Here is a 22,950-nt window from a genome sequence, read left to right on the forward strand (position 1 = left end):
TCACATTAGCCTACAAACTGCTGCTAAACAAGGTAACCGAATTAGATTTTAGCCTGCAGATGGCAACCTTTACACACCCAAATGTTTTTTAAGGCTCCCTTTAAAATGTGTATTTTGGTAGGATATCTGTATGTTGATATTCTGCAACCATGAATTCAATTTGATTTCGATTCTGAAGTTATTACACCTGAAGCAATAACAGTAATTGCTCTTTCTCTGGATAACACAATACCATCAACAAACATGCAGTGTGCCAACATTTTGTCTCTAGGGATATAAACAATTCATTTTCCAAACGACTGCCATTTGTAACTGTGTCAGACCTTGTTGACTGCAGGTGAGTGAAAATATAATTACAAAATAATTACCAATACATGACTGTAAACAAACATTGTTTTGTTTATTGTCATTATTCCTGATTTAAACACTTGGACCACAACAGGCATTGGCCATACCAATAAAGCATCTATAACTCATGACATTATTTGATAGCCACAACATATACTGTCTTACACAAAATGAAATAATTCATTAAATTGAAATATCAGAAAGACGGCAAAACTACATTTACAAAGCTGTGGACTCAGAATGAGAAACATGTTTTAGACCCCACACTATTTACCTTGACTTAACACTAATGAATGATTTATCATTGTGAATGAACTGCCTGAACATTGAAACGTGGATGAACTCTTGTTTTCTTACAGCAACCCAATTAACACCAAAAACCCTCAATTTCACACAATTCTTTTTTCTTTTTTTTATGATATGAGGATATATTTAGCAAACTGTATGAATGCTTTTTAATAATATGGGATACGTGTAATATGAGGCATTGCAATGTTACTAAATTTTCACAAAATTTTTTTTTTTTTATTGATTACAATTTAACAATGTTATCATTCAAAAGGGTTTAAAATGGGTTATCTTGTAAAAAGTGATGTACTTGTTAAACAGATATCTGCTGTGGTTATTATTGGGATCTGGGGTAATTACAGCAGCCTATTTTAATTAAAAAAAAAACATGATTACATTTATTCTATTCTAGCATGAACAGTCATAAATAATTGCATCATATTTACAAACATATTGGCCTACTATGAGATGTAATGCAGAATGTGTGATCGTGGACAAAGACGACACTCCATGTACCAGTGTTCACAGTGGTCTGAGATGATTTGGCAACAAAAAATAAACAAAACAAAATGCTGAAAATATATATTAAAAGCATAACTTTGTAATATCAATATAGGCATTTCTTCTCAGTTATAAAGTAATATCTTAGAAACACAAATGTATATGGGAGATAAACAACTAGTTCATATATATCGAGATGTTCATCTTATTTTACTTAAAACAAAATAAGGACGAGGGCCACAAAAAAGTTCTTTTAACCGCGTTGTTGTCTAAAGTGGAATCTGTTGTGGTCCTCATTTTTCTGTTCTTCAACGAGATTACATAATGAAAATATATGTATATATAGATATATAAATGTCAAGACAGAAATATAGAAAAATATTAATAGAAATAAAAAAAGAAATACATACTAGACAACAAAAGTTAATTCTTAGTATACGGGGTATACTCATTCATTGTTGTGTTATGGTCAGGGGGTCAGTTTCAGGGCGAGCGGTCGCCCTCACATGACTGTGCAGCATTTGCACGGCTGCTTTTCTTTTGAATTGACTTCTTCTTTCGATTCCTCCTTCTTGGCTTCATCCTGAGCTTTCTCGGGACTGGAGGCCTTGCCGTTAGGTGGGGCCTGGTCCTCTTTGGCCCCGTCATTTCCAGCTTTGCTCTCGCCATCCTCAATGACCACAAATTCAGCTTTCACAGTCTCCTCTATGCCCAGTGCCTTCTTGGTCTCAGCCTCATCCTCTACATTCTTGTAGCCCATGAACACCATGGTGACGGGATGCTCCGCGCTGGCATTCTCAATGGCTACATCAGGGTTGGTGCACTGCAGTTTGGCCTCAATGCCTGTGATCTGTTTCTTGCTATTTTGATCTGCGTTAGGGCTGGGCTGCTGAATGCCATTCTCAACTACTGGGGACAGAGAAAGAGACGTATTTAACTTGCACTACTGTTTAAGCCAAATGGAATAATCACTTAATAATTTTAAATGAAGCTGCTATTCAGTATTTATTAATAAGACTACAATATGAACATTCATTCATTCCGTTGGCTTTTTCACATGACAACAGTGAAATTACACAGTGGCTATTACTGCAAACAAACTGATAACAAGTCAATCCTTTCTGTTACATTTATACAGAGATGAAGGAGAACTTAAAATATTAAAATATACACCATATTTCCACACTCACCCTTCACTGGACCATCAGGTTCCTAGTAGAGAAGACATATGACAGAAAGTCATTATTATTATCAGAATTAAAACCTTTACTAAAGCAACAAAAACTTAATAGCTTACATTTTCTCCTTTATTCAAAGGCACTCCACTCTCAAGCTGATCAATCTCCTGTTCTAGTCTGTTAGTGGAAAAGATAAGTGAACATGAGCAATGCTAGAATTTTGTCTGATACTAAGGAGGGTATCAAGTGACTAAATGACTGGTCTTAACCTTAGGATGGTCTGCTCCAGTAGTTTGGTCTTTTCTTCATCCTCTTGTAGTTGTTTCTGTGCCTCGTCCTCTCCACTGGATGGCGCTCCGTCCAACAGCCATCGCTCTCTCAATGCCTTTGACTGTTAAAACAAACCAATGGCTTAGAGATTTCTTTTTAGAGGCGATAACAACACTTCAACAGCATAAATATCTTGCAAATACTATACAGTAATATCATGAAATATTACAATATAAAATAATGTTTTTGTATTTAAATACATTTTAAATAGTAAATGATTCACATGACTGCAAAGTGGAATTTTCAGCTTCAGTGTCACATGATCTTTCAGAAATCTAATATGTGGCCCAGGACCACAAAACCAGTCTTTTCAAATTTTCAAAAAGTAAAATTTCAACTGAAAGCTGAATAAATAAGCTTTCCATTGATTAATGGTTTATCAGGATTGGACAGTATTTGGCTGAGATACAACTATTTGAAAATCTTGAATCTAAGGGTGCAAAAAATCTAAATACTGAAAAAATATTGCCTTTGAAGGTGTCCAAATGAATAATTAGCAATGTGATATATTTACAGTAGGAAATTTACAAAATATGTTCATGGAACATGATCTTTACCTAATATCCTTATGATTTTTGGCATTAAAGAAAAATCAATAATTTTTACCCATACAATGTTTTTTTTGGCTATTGGCTATAAAAATATACCCCAGCGACTTAAAGGAACACTCCACTTTTTTTTAAAATAGGAGCATTTTCCAACTCCCCTATTTTACTGTTTTCGAATCCATTCAGCCAATATCAAAATCTGGTGGTAACACTTTTATCTTAGCTTAGCATAGATCATTGAATCTGATTAGACCGTTAGCATGCAGCAGCACAATGATATTACGCAGCGCCTGAATATAGTCCCCAGCTAGTTTGGGAAGTTGCAGCGCAGAGTTGCTGGGGACTATCTTCAGGCACTGTGTAATATCATTGTGCTGCTGCACCCATGGTACGGCAAGAAAGTTCCTTGATTATTACGCCAAAATGAAAGTATAGTTCCTAGCCGTATCGGCCTAGAAAATCACAACTTTTCATTTTCCGTCGGTCTTAGTACATGATGAAACTACAGAAGAGTCAAGTTTTAAATAGGAAAAATTTTGACTTTCTTTTGTCACTTGACTCAAAACTAAATTGTTTAACTCTAGGGGAGTCTGAAAATGAGCCTCTTTTTTTTTAAGTGGAGTGTTCCTTTAAGACTTTTTCCTTTAAGTTTTGTGGTCCAGGGTCACATATGGTGCAAATTTTTGTAGAAACCGTGATATTGTTTTCTTTTTATTTTTCAGTGTTTTATTGATGAATAGAAAGTTCAAAAGAACAGCATTTACATTATAAATGTCTGTACTGTAACTTTTGACCAGGGTAATGCATTCTTGATGAGTAAGTGTGTGTATATGGTCCCTATATCATGGTCACTAATTGCATGATATTGACTAAATGATTGCTTGATAAATTTGTTAATGTTAGTCGGATTCATTGTGCTGATGTAAACAAATCCGCACCATTAAGGTTAGTGTAGCACAGAACCATTTAGCTGTCCATTAGTTTTTCACTTTAGGGCATTTTCCATGGCTGCTAATGCACACTACGCACATTTCTGGATAGTGAAACATATTGACAGGCGCCTGCTCAAACATAGCTTCCTGCTAGAGCAGGGTTCGACTGGCAGGACCAGAGTGAACCACTGCTGTCTGAAGAGAATTCTGACATCTGTTACTGTCTGGCACAGGGATGGAAGATATTTCGGGTACAAGCATAGGTGACACTAGTGATGGCAATGCACTGCAATTAGAAATGCAAGGCATCCTGGCACACTGGATATTAGATATTAGGGATGTGATGAGATCTCGTGGCACGTGTCTCGCGAGGTTTGACTGGTCTCGCGAGAACGTAACGATATGCAAAACAATTTGCAGTGTTTACATTACAGCTGCACAATTAATGGTTTAAAATGGCAATCTCAATTCAAACACCCACACGATCTTATTCCTGAATGACAACGATTCAGCAATGTCTATTAAGACTGTTTCACATCGCGAGTGTCAGTGTTGTGTGAGAAGCCCGTTCTGTCACTGCCCATGTTAATGAATCATTCATGCAGCTGCTGATCCAGAAAGTGCAACACAGTTTCAACCACACATCATTATTTCTGTTTTACAGACATTTAAATAACAGAAGTACTTGGATAAAAGTTTATAGTATAAACACTTATTCTCTCCACAGTAGCGAGCAAAACGAAAGTATCTTAACATGTGTATGTACTGCAACGCTTTATCTTCTTCCGCCACGAGGTGGCGACAACTACCCGTTTAAAAAAGGTATTTGTCATTGAATCGTTCATTCAAAAGATACTTTAATTTCATTTTTTTTATTTTGTTAAAATTAATTTATATATTAATTATATACTTTTTTTCCACTAAATATCCTGTTTCATTCAGTTGCCACATTATTAGACAAAAGCAAACAGAGCACTAGTGATTAATGGCATAAGCTTTTTTGTGACAAACACATTTATCATTACAAACTGCTGCTGCCACCAGTGCTGTTTCCATTCTAGTGCAACAGAGACAGAAGAAACTGTTCAACCTGCAGCAGATGGAAACAAACATCTGCTGAACATCAAACAGTGAACACAAGACCCATGAAAAGACAAAACAGAAGAGAAACATCACAGAGCTCTTGATAACACCTGTTGTTCCATAAAGAGCTTAAAACTTGCACAAAAAGCATGCTAAGATGTAGGTGATGACATTATTTGAGAATTAAATGAATAAATAAATACAAACTTTTAGAATGTTATACAGTTTCTATACAGTGCTTTCAGGTTTGATGCCTTTTTTCCATTCATTCTTACAGTTTCTACACTACAGACAGTGGCGTCTGAGCTCTGCAAGGCTGACATCTGAAAGATTAATTCAGACAGGCCTCTAGAGAAGAAAATGAAAAGAAAGAAAAAACCAAGAGTGGGATGGAAGGAGGAGAGGAAAGGTGAGGTGAAAACCATGAAGACGAAGGTCAATGGACAAACAATGGACCTCATCTGCTAAACTAGAAAGAAGAGTATGGTAAAAAAAAAGATGAAGACTGCAGAGGTGTTTAGTAATAGTAAACCATAAAAGCAGTGCAGCATGCATTGCTGCATTGTAAATCTGAGGTCTGACTGAGGATGTCTTTTCTTATAGCAAGTCCACTCTTAATCATTTTATAACCACTATGCTCCCTAGTTGCTAAAAATGTGTGTGTGAGATTAGTTTTTTTTAAAGGCAATTGAACTCAATTATATTACTGAATGGACAAAAAATCTCACCATGACAAGAAAAAAAAAACGATTCGCAGAATGTCAAAAAGAGTCATTCATGGAAAAAGCACAGTCACATGAACTAAAAAACACTGAGGCAATTACTGACATTTTGTGAGGTCTGAAAATGTTTAAATGGAAAAAACATGAGATCTTACATTTTGCCTTTTTAAAATGTCTTAGCTACTCCCTATTCCTATGAAACACATAGAATTAGCAACAAGTTACTTCATTTTGTATAATTACTTGTGACTTCCAAATTCAAAACAGTCCAAAATGACCCTCTCCTGCTCTCTTTCTCGTCCCTCAGCCTACTCCCTCAGTTTTGGCTTTGTGACCACAAATTCTGGCATGGTGACAGATATGCTGACATCACCACATGCACACGATATACAATCCCAGCACAGAGGGAGGACAAAGGATCAGAGTCTGGCTCGGTAGGAAACTAAGACCAGCTCCATTGTTCCCTATTGAGCAAAAACCCTTATGCACAAAAAACAATGGCAGGTATAAAACTAACAAACAAAAAATATCACGTTGTGACAGATGACAAAAGGGAAACAATCGCCTTGCCGGATACTTGGGAGATGAGGATAGGCACGCAGGCAAGTTATTTTTGACCACGGATCCTCTGCAGCAGACTTGGGATCATTAGGATTTGCATAAATTTAGCAGTTTTTGTATTTTGGCTTGAATTATGAAAATAACTGAGGTAATAATTTATGCAGGCATTCAGAGATCATAAAAATGACACAATATATACAGTTCATTAATGAACAGTTTTTATAACACCTAATTGTTTGGATTCAGTCAAATAATGAAATAACATAATTTATTATTGCACACGTGTAAAATATTTATGACTGATTAAATATGTATGAGCATGTCTGTGAAAAGTGAGGTTCTGCTCTGTTAAGAAAAGTCAGGACAGTCACATTTATAAACTTCAGGCCTAATTGGCAGAGACAACTAAAAATTTGAGTTGTTTTCTCTTGAAAGTGCAGACAGAAGGGGAGAGAGGGCAAATATTTGCTTTAGAAATCCATTTAAAACGTTGTTCTACCGAAGTGTACCTTGCATGAAGAATGTGGTTACATTTAAATAAAGTAAAAAAAGGAATTGAAATTAAACGGATCTCATGATTCCCATAAAATGTAAATGAGCTTTCTAAAAAAGAAAATATGTGAGACGGCCTGACTTATCATAACAAGGCAGAACTTAAAGGGAGGATACAGATTTCTTCCCTTGTCCCCTCAAACAGGAAACTGCTGTTAAAACTTCCCCTTCTCATTTCAGCAACTTCAAAATCCTGAAAAATCATTCTCACATTATGAATTTCAACACTAGGGCTTTAAATAGAAATCTGAACTGTTGGACCAAACAGACAGTAAATTACATAAGGAAGACACGCCACAGCGCTCTGACTCTTAACCTCTGGGTAAAAACCTCAGACAGCCGTCTGAATGATCACGGCAAACACCTGCTAAATTTTTTAAAACATATCCATAACCTATTAGCTGTTATGTCTTGATACCTTGAGATGCTGGAGTTGTCTGCGTTCATCCTCAAGTTGTCTTCTTTTGTTCTCAATCTCAGCCTCCCTCTTTCGCTTCTCCTAAAAAGAAAAAATATTAAACTCAGGTGAAAGATGCTGAACCTCCCAGTTCACAAAATCAAATAGCCTCTGCACAAATCTCAGTTAACAAAAAGGATTTAAAGAAATGGTATAAATTCATTATTATTATTAGACACTATTCACAATCTGTTTTTGACAATGCTGAATGTCAATGTAAATGTATACATTTGGCTAAATATTTATTAAAAATTCTATTTTTTATATACATTTAATACCAGGTGTGACTTGTTCTGTTCATACAGCAGCTTACAGGAGAGGACTGAATAAAATCAGTATGAACTAATAATTAAAGAGCCTTTTCTATTTCCACAGCAACACCGGTAACCATAGTGACAAGTGACTGAAGTAAATATCAAAGCTGAATTACATAACACCCAAAAGTTATTTCTCACTTGAAACACTGTTTAATAAACAAGTCCAGTCAAGGCCCTAGTTCATCTGTCAAATCTTAATTAACCAACAGTGGCTTAAATATCTATATATGTATAGTGTATATGTGTGTGTGTGTGTGTGTGTGTGTATATATATAAAAAAAAATTTCTGAATGTATAATGCAGCATCTGAGTGATGCCAAGGCCACAAAACTAGTTCTGATAAAAGACAGTGATGGGATTTAAAACCTTCTAATGACATAAAGCCGTATTTGGCACTTGAACCGGACTGACAGCCTTAATCTGCTTCTGTGTGAACATGTTAGCCAGAGTTTCATTAAACGGAAACGGACAACTCCCAATAAAACTCTTGACCATGCACATCCTGGAAGTCTCCACTTCTCAGAAGATGGATAAATGTGAGTTAAAGGCAACAGTCTGGTTGTTCACAAAACAATGCTAAGCCCCATCAATAATTTAACACACAGAAGTGCTTTAGTGCTGATGGCTGGACATACATTAGCTGGTATAGATGGTCATTGACATACTGTAGGAGCATGATGCCTCATGAGACTAACATCATTTAGGCCTTCTGTGCATCTGATCTGTATCCTGACATCTGTCCTCATGTGTTGCATAATGAGAAATTTAGTTGGCAAAAGTTTTAAAAGTTCTAATCATATATGCTAAGGCTTATTTATTTGTTTTAGGATTACTTTTAAAATTGATTTGTCGATAATTTATTTAATTACTCGGTCACACTTTTTTTTTTTTAAGATCCAATTCTCAATATTAACAAACCACTAACTACAACTTTTGCCTCATTGAACTACTAATTTGCTGCTTATTAACAGTTAGGTAGTTGTTAAATTTAGATATTGGATAAGATTAGGAATGTAGAATATAGTCATGCAGAATATGTGCTTTATAAGCACTAATAAACAGCCAATATCTTATCAATTGGCATGCTAATAAGCAACTAGTTAATAGTGAAAACTGGTCCCTATGCTAAAGTGTTACCAACTACTCATATATAAATACAAGTTTTATTTTCGGTATACACTACTGTTTAAATAATTGGGGTTGGTGAGATATTTTTAAGTCTCTTATGCATTTATTTGATGAAAAAGTTAATAAAACAGTGATACTGTGAAATATGATTATAAGTTTAACTTATAACTGTTTTAAATTTTTTATTTATTTTAAAACATAATTTTTCCTGTGATGGTAAAATTGAATTTCATTTATTTTTGATGAATAGGAATGTGGCGGGCGAGGCGTGGTTTAGCGAAGTCTGCAACGGGAGAGCGAGTGAAGAGACGAGCGGCGGTAAGTGGTTCAGGTGAGAAACAAGTAACAGCTGGATCTCATTGCAGTGATTGGCGTGAGGGACCATTTAAGGAGCGCGACAGCTGGCGAAGGACGAGAGAGACGGGGACTCGTGCTGGACCGAGAAGGCTACAAAAACGTACTGTAGAGTGAAGGCTGCGAAGTGCGCGCACCTGCCGCGACTGTTTCTTTGTTTGATTTTTATTTTGTAAATAAAGCTTCATTTCATCGCTCGCGGGCCTGCACCAAGAACACCACCAGGCCCTGCTGGACCTGCGGACCGACCAGGACCACCGGTTCCAGACGATGATGCGGGTCCAGCAGGAGGACCGCGAGCTGGGACGGATGGGGACGGCCTCCCCCAGCGCCCCGCCCGCCCACATGCCGCTCACCAAGATGGGTCCCGCCGACGATCCAGAGGCTTTTCTGGACCTATTCGAGCGAACGGCGGAGGCATGTGGGTGGCCGATGGACAGCTGGCCCGTCCGGGTCATCCCTCTGCTGTCGGGGGAGGCCCAAAAGGCGGCCCAGCAACTACCCGTCCCGAACCTCCTGGTCTACGCCGACATCAGATGAGCCATCCTCCAGAGGGTCGGCCTCAGCCCAGAACAACATCGCCAGCGTTTCCGGTCGCAGGAGCTGGCCGAGGCGGGCCGACCCTTTGTGTTGGCGCAGCAGCTCTGGGACTCGTGCCGCAAATGGCTGCTGGCCGGGGACGGCGACGCCGAGTCCATCATCAACGCGGTGGTGCTGGAGCAGTTCGTCTCCCGCCTCCCAAAGAGGACCGCCCAGTGGGTCCAGTGCCACCGCCCGGCGTCGCTGGATCTGGCCATCCAGCTGGCGGAGGATCAGCTGGCGGCGTGCTCCGGGGTCGGCGAGCCCCTCCCTGCTGTCTCTCTCTTTCTTCCCTGTCTCCCCTTTCCCCCCCGCTCCGAAATCTCTCCCTCTCCCTAGGTCCCGTTGGGTGGGGCCACCGAGGGCTGCACCCCCCTGGAGGGTGGCGATGGAGCCTACAAAGGCTACAAAAACGTACTGTAGAGTGAAGGCTGCGAAGTGCGCGCACGTGCCGCGACTGTTTCTTTGTTTAATTTCTATTTTGTAAATAAAGCTTCTCACAAGCCCCGTACGCCGACCCTGGTCTCCTTCCTTTACCCCAACCTTGCAATTCATTACAAGGAGTTTCAAAAGAACAGCACTTAATTGAATCTGAAATCTTTTGTAACATTAAAAATGTCTTTCCTAAATAATGCATCATTGCTGATTTGAACTATTTGGATTCATTAATTTTTTTTTATTATCAATTAGTTTTGATTAGTTGTGGAAACTGTAATATAAATAAATTAAAATTAGTGTAATTATTTACTTACAGCAATGGCCCGAAGTCTCTCTTGCTGTGACAAAGCTTCCGACATCCTGCAAAAAAAAAAAAGTTCACCCAACAGGAGTAATAGAGTAATAATCTTCACTTTTCATTTACCTTTTCATTTACCTTCACTTTTCATTCATAGCACAGCATTCAGTATTGCAATTTTGTATCATAATGCATGGCCAGATCCCTGCCTGATCTTTAGACACACATCATTTCCTCTTAAAGACCATGTACGTTCTTCTACCTGCAAAATTGAACTAACGTCTTGTTCACTTCCACAATGCATTATAGATGGACCCTATTTTATGTCTCCACATGCTTTGCTCCTATAAAATATGAGCTCAGCCTGTCAAGAGTGTTTTGCACTTCTCTCCTTTGAGGGAAAACAAATCGATGAGAATCGATAAAAGAGGTGGGCAGCTGTTTTTCTCTTCTCAGAAATCAAACTCCAGATATGAATCGCAAACACCAGTCCAACAGCGATGGAGGGAGAAGTTATGAATGGTATGCAAATTTCAAGACTGTTAACAGTCCTTTGCATTCCAACCTAAATTGATTCCAGAGTTCCAACATAAAGCTCAATCCAAGGGAAGGCCAACTTTACTGGCTTCAATAGTTCTGTATGACTTTGATATGGTTATAAATACTGTAAAAGAGAAACCAAACTTCCACCTCTTTGCAGTCAAGACATGGTTAATATTAATACAAGCAGTCCAAACATTTGTGGGTACATGCTTGTTGGCTACATTGATAAGCATCCTGTGAGAAGGAGGCAAAATACAATGCATTAATTGAGGAAAATTACAAAAAAATATAAAAGGAAAAGGGACACACAGATAAAAAAAGAGGTCAGCCATGAAATGGGAACATGGGAAGTGGAAAGCCATGTTGAACCTGGTACAAAGACATCTTTTGTCAAAGCCTGTTTTACTGCAGGCTTCTGCACTGGTCCACAGAAAAATAGCTTCTCTCCTGAAAATGGCTGCAGGGGAGAGTAATCCAGCTGATTGGTGATCTCAGTGGCCCAACCAAGCACATCCAGTCACATGTTCACTCCCTCACAGGGAATGTTTGTTGATATGTTATCTCTCTCTGATTTCAGAGCTAAAAAATCACTCACAATGGAACTGATCATGCAAGATGAAATCTAAGCAAGAACTTAAGTGATTTGCTTCTGTACATTCAGACCAAAGTATTAACTGTTGACCGATAGAATACCTGTTGAACTCAAACTCACCCAGACCCTCTCCTTGGTGCAAAAACACTCAATGTTACATTAGCACCTGCATTTTAAACCACTAGTGCAGATAGTCACAAATGCAGCACTTGAGATAACGCCAAGGATGATTCATGAAGCAAGCCCACTCATGAAAAGTGGTGCAACACCGACGGTAACAAAAGTGATAAGCAAATGATTCAGAGGGATAATAGTCGACAAAACAAGCATTACTATTTACTCAATGCCTAACAGGGTTACCACGCTAGTTGACCAATGAAATTCCATGGTTTTCCAAATATATATATATTAATATAAATTTTCCACATAAGTCTACACTCCATACACCATACTGACAAAGCAAAAACAGAACTGTCACAAATTTTAAAATTGATAATAAAAATAAAATAAAAATAAAAAAACCCTGAAATTAGTACATTGCATAAGTATTCATACCCTTATCTAAATATAGGAGGAAGTCGTGGCCTAACGGTTAGAGTGTTGGACTTGCAATCCAAGGGTTGTGAGTTCAGGTCTCGGGCCGGCAGGAATTGTAGGTGGGGGGAGTGCATGTACAGCACTCTCTCCACCTTCAATACCATGACTGAGGTGCCCTCGAGCAAGGTACTGAACCCCCAACTGCTCCCCGGGCGCCGCAGCATTAATGGCTGCCCACTGCTCTGGGTGTGTGTTCACAGTGTGTGTGTGTGTGTGTGTTCACTGCTGTGTGTGTGCACTTTGGATGGGTTAAATGCAGAGCACAAATCAGAGTCACCATACTTGGCTGTATGTCACGTCACTATTTAGCTGAAGCACCTTTACAGCCTCAAGTCTTTTTTGTTTGATGCGACAAGCTTTGTTCATCAGCATTTGGCAATTATCTGCCATTCTTCACCTCACCTCTTCACCTCAATCTCTGTCAGGTTGGATGGGGGGCAGACGCAAATTTTCAGGTTTCTCCAGAAATATTCGATTTGGTTCAAGCTCAGGCTCTGTCTGGGCCACTCAAGGACATTCACAGACTTGTCGATAAGCCACTCTTGCTGTACGTTTAGGTATATTGTCCTATTCGAAGGTAAACCTCCTGACCAGTCTGAGGTTTAGAATGCTCTGGACTGGGTTTTCATTAAAGGTGAGGTATGTATTTTTTCAAAGACGCTTTAGAAAACTGAGTCAGGCCAAGTACCAAAACAAACTTGTAGCCAATCAACAGTAAGGGGCGTGTCTACTCATGATGGGGACGAGAGAGCCCTCAGTGCACAGGATGGACATTAGCAGAGCTGAGTGATGACAGAATGAAAGAGATGGCGGATAAAAAACAAAAGAGGAAAACGTCCGCGGAATAAAATAAGGCTTACGATAAGGCAAAAAGTAGGACCCGTGTAAATATCGGATAAGTAACATTGTTTTTGCTTTGTTTCACATAACTAATATGCTGTTAAAACACATATATGCATGTTAAAACACACAGAGCCAAACACAATCCCACTACCAAAACACATTCAACATGTATTACCATAGTGACACACATTGCTTTTAGTTACTGATGACATCATACCTTTGGCCGGCTGGCACAGCAGATTGCACCATAATCGTTGCCTGGGTTGTGTACGTATGAGTGGGGTGGAGCTATCAAAATAGGGGCGAGAGCCTTTTGGGGTAAGGGCGTGTTTGTTTTGGTGATTTGAAATATCAACATTGCCTACCAGAAATCACTTACCTCTCAATAAGTATACCTCAGTTATCTTCAGCTGGGATATTCCCGTGACAACGCAGCATGGTGTCCGTTAGCTGATGTCACTGTTTTACTGGCATATATGTGTTTTTATTGTTGTTAGCATAACTGCTGCAAATAAATATACATTTTATATGTTAAAATGTTTTTAAATGTGCAATTTGATATATGAAAACTTATATACATAAAAAAAAATATATATATATAATATGTATATGTATATAAGTACATGTATATATGTATACGGACACAGGAACATCCCAGCTGAAGAAAATGAGGAAATTACGTCACTTCCTTTGCCAAGTGCATTCCAAATAACTACATAATGGCACACGCGTGCCCTGCTCACTCCAAAGTCCCCACTCAAGGGGCTCTGCCCTTCAAAAGCATCACTTTTATTTGGAATTTGCCCTGTAGAACGTACAGTAAGAATTCTTGTACCGTTACACCCCTAATAAATAAATTATATATATTTTTTCTTACCTGCAAGATTTAAAAATTAATTGACATTTCCTTATTTCTAGAAACCAACAGTCTGAGTGACACCAAACTTTTCTATATAACCTCTAGCTAACAGACACAGTTGGACTTTTTAAACTGTTTTTAAATTGTATGGTCACATCAGATTATTATCCTGAAAGGATAAAAGTGTGTTAGTATTATTTCATTGAGTTTTCAGAAAGCCGCTAGCTTATATAAAATAAACATTACTAATAGCAATAATAATAATAAACCTCTTCATTTCAATAGCATGCATGTAATCTTACCAGTTATTGGGTTTATTCAACTAATTTGCAATACATTTTACTAGTTCTAAATTCATTTAGAACTAGTTTTTAAATTCATTTTAAATAAGTAAATTTTTTAATAATTTTAAAAGTTTTAAAATTGCTTGTTTTATTCTTGTTCATTATTATTTTACTTTCTTTTATGTAAAGCACTTTGAATTACCACTGTGTACGAAAATGTGCTATATAAATAAACTTGCCTCGCCTTGCCTTGCCTTAAAACTCTATGCAAATTAGTACAACACTGCATCAGTGGTTTAGGAATGGAGGAATGAGGAGGAACTCTTTGAAAAGTTTCAACACCATGCAGCCATTTCCTTTCGCCACATCTCATTGACAGCATTGGAAAAGCACTTGGAAGTCCAGGAAAAACACAACACTGGCCAGCTTTATCCAATCTGTGAAGTCTCCAGTGTGGGTGCACTTATCTTACAGCTTGTTTCCCCTCGCTAGTCCACTGCTGGGCAACACACTGAAGCCATGCTGTGACCTTTTCACTGATTCACTCTCTGGCCAACAAAAGTGTTTAAAATGCCAAAAGTGACAAAGAGCAGCCAATAGATAATCATGGCCAGATTTCAATAGAGAAAATTGAATGCATGAAAAAACATGCCACAACATCAACCAAAGGCTTCTTTTTGTGTATATGGAATAAACTTTGGAGTGACAAAAATGTCTGATCCTATTTATGCACTGGGTTCCAATTACAAATTACAATGACAGTTACAACAAAGCAGGCCCATCCTCATGGTGATGTAAACTCCTGGTATATTTTAATGGCTTGTAGGATATGTAACTTAATTTTAAGGCCAGTTACATTACATCTGAAGGGATTATTGTTTCTGCGAACTGCAGATGTTCAATAAGTTAATTTGTAGTGAAACTGCAAAAAGTCCAGACTAATCTTAACAGCTTTCTGGTGGTGGTTAAGAAACAAATTAGGGGACATTTGACACTTACAAAATATGCATGTTCATAAAAAAAAACTTGTCCTCTTTGAGCTAAAAAGGCCACCCAAAGTAACATACTAAGTGCTGTTTGATTGCAAAGAATCTGGGAGGGAGACTTGAGAAACTTCCACATTGGGATTTTGAGAAGGTCCAGCTTGACTGGTAAAGGACTGTACTCCCTTTTTTCTGAGACATGCAATGAGCCAGGTCTCAACCAGCATGGGGAGAAGAAAAGGAAGGGAGGATACTAACCTCCAAAAGTTGTTAGACCATGAGTGCATACATATATTTCAAACATGGAATGTATGTCATCTTTTAGCTGGTACACTTTAATAACCCGTCAATAGTTTTCTATAGCTGGAACCTTCTTTTCAGAGCTAGAATTTTAGAGATGACTGTCTTACAATTCATAAAATTCAAGTGGATTTTCCACCCTAAGCAAACGTAGTCCATAACCACTTTCCACAATATTTAAATGGACATTAGCTGTGCTGAAAAGTCTCCTCTAAATTGACCATTTGTGAAAAAATAAATGAGTCATTAAGTGTGCACTCCTGTTTTGTAGCAGTCATTAAGATATTTTCATAAGGGTTGGAGTGAGCAGGAAGGGCTTGAGTAAATGAGGAGAGTCTGTTATGGGCTATTATCTGCTACAGAGTTCTGATATGAGAGTGGAAGAGATATAGGTGAAAGGTTAAAACATCAGTGACAGTCCAGAGCTGTTCAATTTTAACCGTGTCAAATCACGGCAGCTGTCAGGAGTCCTTGCTGCTGGATGGCAACACCCATGAAGTGCAGACCCCATGTGACCACATGACTACTTGCGTAATACCAGACGTTGTATTTAATCAACGGTTTAAAATATATGAATGCACTCCTGTCAAAGAGTATATATTGAAGGGGAATTCTTACATTTAATTCTAATTTGAAAAAAAAAAATCTAAATGAATTAGAGACTTTGTGTTACATCATGCATCTCAGCCAGGAATGTGGGCTTGGGACCCTGGCAGATAAGGGTTGCTGTGTTGGAAAAATAGCATAGATATTCTTTGCGTCCTTATTGGAAGTTTGTTGATTGAAAAAAACATTTGGTTTAATATTTGTAAGCACATTTCAGTAGCTATTAGCATATTCATTCAAAAATACAGCAGCTTGACAGTTTACAATTTCACAGTTGTTAAAGACTACACGCAATACAGCCTGTAGTATTCCAAATAAATATATAGTGGCAAAACACCTGTTTATCATATCACTGCGCAGCATAGATAATTATTGTTGTTGCATAGCAACACTGTGTTATGTCAGTGACTACAGTATGTCTTATAGGGAAGCAATGAAATGGAAGAAGCTAGAAAACTTTTCTTCCATATTGTGACATACATCCAAGTATAATGGATTAGAGCTGGACTAGTTTGAATTCATTGGTTTTTGGTTGGATTTTGAGATTGCACTCCAAAGTGGAGGCAGATAAAAGCGAGCTTGCAGGGGTGGGGTTTAAGCAGCCAAAATTGTAAAAAATAAATCTTTATATGTCACCAGAAATAAGTCTTCAACATTTGCATTGGAAGGTTAAAAATTAAGTAAAAAAAATAAAAAATGCATTAGAACAATCTAATTGTTCACAACTAGACCTGTAACAATTAAAAGAAAACAAAGCAAATTGTTCACAACTAGGTCTGTAACAATTAAATCAAAAAAACAATCTTCATCTTATGCCAACTTAATATTTTTTATATGCATTAAGTGTACGTTTCAAGGGGTCCTACCTCTCATACCTAATTGCTTAAACAAAAATGCATTTTCAAGTAGGCTAATATTTATCACAGGCCTTGTTTTAAATATAAATTTAAATATTTTAAACAACCATAAGAAATACTTAAGGGTTTCTAATTGAATTATATTAAGAAATCCTTTCCCAGAGCTTCTGTGGTTCTTCTTTATGAACTATTGGCATACCCTATAGGCTATATAACATTTACACAATTCATAATATGATGCACTAGAACTTCTAGATCACCAACCCTAATTCCAGAAGCACTTCATTGATTTGTTTTTTTTTTCTTTAGGAACCTGCTTTGGTGGGTCCAATGACCTAGTGCCTCAAATGTTCATGGGAGCGTAAACTTGACTGACAAGCTTTGGCACTGGATGTGTACCAGGGTTGACATGACTGCCCAATTCCCTCTTCATGCGCCTTTTGTTATTTCCACATAAAACGATACATTTCACAGCTATTACAAATAAACTATTTTACGTAATGTGTATAATACAAAACACATCACGGTCCATCTTGCCCTTGGCGAAAATAAACCTTTTCCATCTGGGGAATGAACGCACCATGGACGCGGTGGGTGTGGAGAAGATTTGACAGAGAGAGAAAAACCCGCATCAGAACACTGTCAGACGTGAAGCGTATTTGATTCCACGCGTGGGGAAATTATGTCAGATTCGAACTGTTAAATGGCCCAAATCCAAATGACTACGAAAACATTTTACATCATATGCTGCTAAATCCAGGTCTACACGGCCATATTGGATCATCCCACCCAGTTTCATCAGTATATTGCTAGATGTGCTTCTCCCACACCCGAGCACATACTGCTGGAAAAAAGCGCACCAGCGTGTTATTGGGCCACAGAAGATACTTCAGTTTATATAAAAAAGACATAACCTTTGCATAGCTTATTAACCCCTCTGTACTCTCTGCGAAAAGGTAAATGCAACTTATCTCGCATTGTTACATTGCAATTTCGTTATTTCGCGGTTGTTGCAATGTATTCAAGACATTCAGACGATTTAAAGCGCCATCGCAATGCAAGCCTTCAGCATAACAACAATCCAAAGACATGTCAGTAAACGAAAATACAATTAAACCCGCAGTAAAATAACAATTGTTCTGAAATGAATACTTACTCAGTGGTCAGACCGTTACCTTATGATAGCGAATGTTTCTCTCGCGTCCGCTCAGAAAAAAAACAAACCCCCGCTCAGAGGCGTAAACGACACAGGCGATCAATATGACTGGGCTACTACTATCAACTGATGGGCACTAATTCGGTTATTCTCTCGGGTTGCAAATACAGCTCTTGGCGGGGACGTGTGTTCTCTGTTTCCCGGGGAGCGGCGCTCAACCCGACGGTCAATGTGTTCTTGCGTTCTTTAGCAGCAACAAATCTCTCACATGGCTTAAGGATGGAGCGCGCGACTGTTGACTTCACAGCAGTCAAGCCTTTGTTTCTCGCGCGACAGTTATTACGCGAACGTGTTAAGGGCAATGTCTGGCATCTCCTCCTCCTGGTGAGAGTGAAAGTGAGAGGAGATGCTTGGATACGCCTCCCTCCGGACTCTTGAGGGGCTGTATAAACGATGTAAACACAAAACCAAAACATACGATGGATTCATTGTAGTATTACAACTATTAATAGCATGTTCTGTTATTGTTTGTGTATACATGTTACCACATACAGCTGTTCATTAACCAATTCTCATTAACTCCTTATACCCAAAGAATCATTTTACACATTTTGTTTTAGGTTAATATTGTTCAAATTGGAAATTAAGGCTCTCTGTTCAGTATTTCCTAGTATTATACAACAATAAAAAAGAATAAAGTTGGAAAAAATGCACACCCATATTTGAGTTGTAGCCTAAATCTTTACAACAAGGATTCATTTGTTAACATTAGTTAACTACATTACTAAATATGAACTAACAATGACTTAATATGAACTAACAATTAAAATACTTCTAAAGCTTTTCTTAATCTTAATTTCAACATTAAGCCATCTAATATATTATTAAAAATTATAATGTATAATTTTGTGTATTTGGTGTAATGTAATGTTTATGCGGTTTAAGTAAAAAAAAAAAAAAACATTATTTTCCACATACTGTACATAACTGTTGCGGGAAGTCGTGGCCTAATGGTTAGAGAGTCGGACTCCCAATCGAAAGGTTGTGAGTTCGAGTCCCGGGCTGGCAGGAATTGTGGGTGGGGGGAGTGCATGTACAGTTCTCTCACCACCCTCAATACCATGACTTAGGTGCCCTTGAGCAAGGCATCGAACCCCCAACTGCTCCCCGGGCGCTGCAGCATAAATGGCTGCCCACTGCTCCGGGTGTGTGCTCACAGTGTGTGTGTGTGTTCACTGCTCTGTGTGTGTGCACTTCGGATGGGTTAAACGCAGAGCACAGATTCTGAGTATGGGTCACCATACTTGGCCGAATGTCACTTCACTTTCACTTTCACTTTCACTCCTCTGTGCCTCTGTGATATTTATAAAGCTCATCCTTCTGAAAAGCGAGGTGTACGCTGATTGGCCAGCTATCCAGTGTATCTGGCTGAATACCTCAAGCGTGTGATGGAAATGTTACGCCGCTTAACATACTGTGATGCCATCTCCCGGCACGGTGAGACTAACCCAATAAAACCCATTACAAACAAAGCATTTGTTGCATCCAGTAGGGACATAATTACTGATTATAATGACTTATACTGTGTTTTCATACTTTGCATTGCATATCGCGCAGCGTTACCATAAAACCATGCCTGTATTGACACATTTAGCATTCTACCTGTGATAAAACTTTCAAGGACTTTTTCTTTAACTGTTCCCTCCTGGTGGATACCCAGCTCAATCCAAGCAGCTGTGTCCTTAATCATTTTCAAGAAATGGCTGAAAATACATCTCTTTCATCTTCATTTGACCCTCTAACTGTAGCAGTCCATATTATATTTCTATTCTAACCACTTGCTATATTTAAAAAGAAAAGAGCCTTTAAGCCTTTCTACAATTTTCTTTTTATTTATAATAAATAATGTTATTCAAAAAAAGCATTATCTATTATTTTTCTGTTCTATTGACTTGTTTTATTTTTATTTAAAAATGAGCCTCGAACACTAGCATTCCATGTTATTTTTCTGTTCTATCTACTTGTTTTCTTTTTATTTATTTATTCTAAAAACAAAATAAACAAACAAAAAAAACTTGCTACATATACGTTACCTATGCCATGTTAGGCGAAACCCCGCCCCTGTCTCTGCCCACAACCCGCCCCCACTGTCCTCTTTTTGGAAAACTAAAATATGGTCACCCTAGTAAAAGATAGAGTTTGTGAGTAAAACGTAAAGCCTACAGCATACCCTAAAGTGGTGACTGAGCAAAGTGTTAGGAATATTTGGGGTCATTCACAGTTTAAAGTGATCATATCATGAGGAATCAATCAAAACCCAGATACTGTTGGTTCTGAACAGCAGAAGCGATAATGATAAGAATAAAAGTTTAACAAACCTTGTAGTGTTCCTGGCTGCAAGTAGTTCTGCTGGTCTCTGCCTTTAGGTATCCTTCTGAAGATTCCAACGAAGGAACAAACAGATAAAAATCCCAAATCATCTCATACCAACATTAACTGTTTCAGCACAAACTATTTTAAATCTAAAAACAATCCTGCAATAGCCAAGTAAAGTGCATTCAACAGTAAATGTGAAGAGAGTCTTAATGTCAGTTTGTCTGGTGAGCTTGTTCCCTTTAGCCTCTGCTGGTATCTGCTGGAACTAAACGGTGGTGGCAAAAAGCATTTTGTTTCTCCACTGACATCCACTCAAAAGTGTTGTGTTTTAAATAAGTACATTTCAATGTACAAACTAAGTAACTGCCACAGATATTTACTAAAATGCTAAGGGACAGATTTCTCTAAGTATTATAGATATCCTTGAGCAGACATGAACCCAAACTGACTGCATGCACAGAAAGCATTTCTGTAGGGTTTTGATTGGCTAAAATTTGTGTGGTTTTCCAATTTACATGAATGGTTAAAAACAGAAAGCTTCAAACCTGCTGGTCAAGAAGATTTAAGTTCAAATAACATATTTCAAATAAAACCTGACAAAAATGTGCTTCTTAGTTTAAAACACATATTATCAGGCTTGTCATGCTAATGTACATTCACAGTTGAATTTTAGTTGAATGGGACTCAAAAGTGCTGATTTACGTTTCTGCTGTAGTGGTTCCAAAACGGCGGGTTTTCAGGGTTTATGTTTTAGTTCTTTTGCTTCACCTCTTCAATGCAGCTGTTGTCTTTAAACTTACTTGACATTGTCAACTAATGACAGAGAATGCTGGTTTTAAATGAAGTTTTAATTTTCCATTATAAACCTGTAAATTTGTAAATACAAAGGCAAATTATATTAATAGGGCATTGTGTGTATTATGACCCAATGTGACATCCAAAAATCAGAGGGCTTACCAGAAACTTTTTTTTGTTTGTTTAAAATGAATGGGGAATATATTGTGATTTTCCATGGTTGCTTGGTCACTGACATCTATGGTGGGCCTGCATATTTAGCCTTACAATTTCTTCCATTTATATCCAAGTGTCCAATGCCATTTTTACCCTGAATATACATGGCTTCTGGTGTGAGCCACTTCCAATTATTTTAGATGTACAAAAACGGTCCATTAAATTACTTGATGTTCCAAACTGGTATATATTATATTTTTTACTAATTTTTGTAATTGTGTTTTTATTAAGCACAAATAGTTTTAGCATTTCCTGCACTTTCTTCTATCCTTACTTATTAACCAGTAGTGGCTAGTGAATCAGAAGTCTTGCACATGCAGGAAATAGCTTACTTCCTTGTTGAAATATAATGTAGATATGAGTCATCCATTTCTGCTTTAATGTTTCTGATCAAGTGTTTATTTAATTCAGAATACTTTAAATCTCAGGCCATCACTGATGCACATTTGATACACTTCATTAGAGACATAACAGCAGAGATGGGTCACTCATATATCCACATTATATTTTAACAAGGAAGCTATTTCCTGTGAATGTGCAAGATTTCCGATTTCCTATTTTTCCATTGATTGCATCTGCCCTTTACAAGTTCTAGTACCTAGCCTAATAAGCCTAACAGCTTCCGGGTAAAATAAGATTTTCATTTTCGGGTGAACTATCCCTTTAAGTTTGTGTGTTTATGCTGCATAAAATAGGACACAATCAACAAAGAATATGAATATGTACATTTTGTATAGTCCATAAGTTTTGTCCTGTGATTTAGTGGTTTTACATTTAAATATACATTTTACATTTTACATTCAATATCTCATTTTCTTTCTGTATATATGCCTCAAAATGATCTTGAATTAGAGATATATTTAAACCCGTCTACAGCACAGAACACTTGAAAAAAACTGCAAATGTCATTAACTGGCAATGACTCAGTCTCCTGTAGAGGGCGTAAAGGCTCCATTCATGAAACTCATACTTTTTCAACTGCAAGACCAAGGGTGCAAACATTCACATAGGCCTTTGTGTAACCTGCGTTATAAATAGGAGTTGCGTGCATTTCCTCATATTTCATATTTATTTTAATTGAGCGTTTTGTTTGCTGTGCTTTGTGTTTTCATCAAGATACTGAACTTGCTGCTGCAGATTTCCTAATATGTCCTATGAATTAATTGCACCTTACATGTGTTTTCTGTGACTCATAAAGGCTGTTGCAACCTACAGTTGTCTAGTTCTGCGTGCATATTTATGAGCCAGCATAAATGTGAGGAAGTAAAGGTGTTAGTTATCTCTCTCATAACTTTAATATGAACCAGTCTGTTTCTGACATTTGAAGGT

The 22,950-nt window shown here is 37.8% G+C and overlaps 1 protein-coding gene across 3 annotated transcripts; it reads right to left on the minus strand.

Moving 5' to 3' along the window:
- Window positions 1-902: 902 nt before the first annotated feature.
- On the minus strand, window positions 903-18,627 carry palm1b (paralemmin 1b). 3 transcript variants are annotated; one of them, XM_059501887.1, is made up of 7 exons: window positions 18,254-18,627; window positions 10,631-10,676; window positions 7,462-7,542; window positions 2,585-2,706; window positions 2,435-2,492; window positions 2,328-2,349; window positions 903-2,046 (listed from the first exon to the last, which is right to left on the minus strand). In XM_059501887.1, exons 2-7 carry the CDS (start codon window positions 10,673-10,675, stop codon window positions 1,640-1,642), a joined length of 735 nt encoding a protein of 244 aa, XP_059357870.1. In that variant the 5' UTR covers window position 10,676; window positions 18,254-18,627; the 3' UTR covers window positions 903-1,639. The 3 variants fall into 3 exon arrangements, with proteins under 3 accessions (XP_059357870.1, XP_059357871.1, XP_059357869.1); XM_059501888.1 differs by having other exon boundaries at window positions 903-2,043; window positions 18,235-18,627; XM_059501886.1 differs by having other exon boundaries at window positions 18,235-18,627.
- Between the last annotated feature and the right edge of the window lie 4,323 nt (window positions 18,628-22,950).

Source organism: Carassius carassius, chromosome 20 (assembly GCF_963082965.1).
Source record: "Carassius carassius chromosome 20, fCarCar2.1, whole genome shotgun sequence".
In the NCBI taxonomy this organism is placed as follows: Eukaryota; Metazoa; Chordata; class Actinopteri; order Cypriniformes; family Cyprinidae; genus Carassius; species Carassius carassius.

Excerpts from the sequence above, each read along its gene's own strand:
- palm1b (XM_059501887.1), bottom strand. The coding sequence starts at position 10,675 with ATGTCGGAAGCTTTGTCACAGCAAGAGAGACTTCGGGCCATTGCT. Across the intron at positions 7,543-10,630 it reads AGAGACTTCGGGCCATTGCT|GAGAAGCGAAAGAGGGAGGC; the intron begins GTAAGTAAATAA and ends TTTTCTTTTTAG. Across the intron at positions 2,707-7,461 it reads GACAACTCCAGCATCTCAAG|TCAAAGGCATTGAGAGAGCG; the intron begins GTATCAAGACAT and ends TTGTTTTAACAG.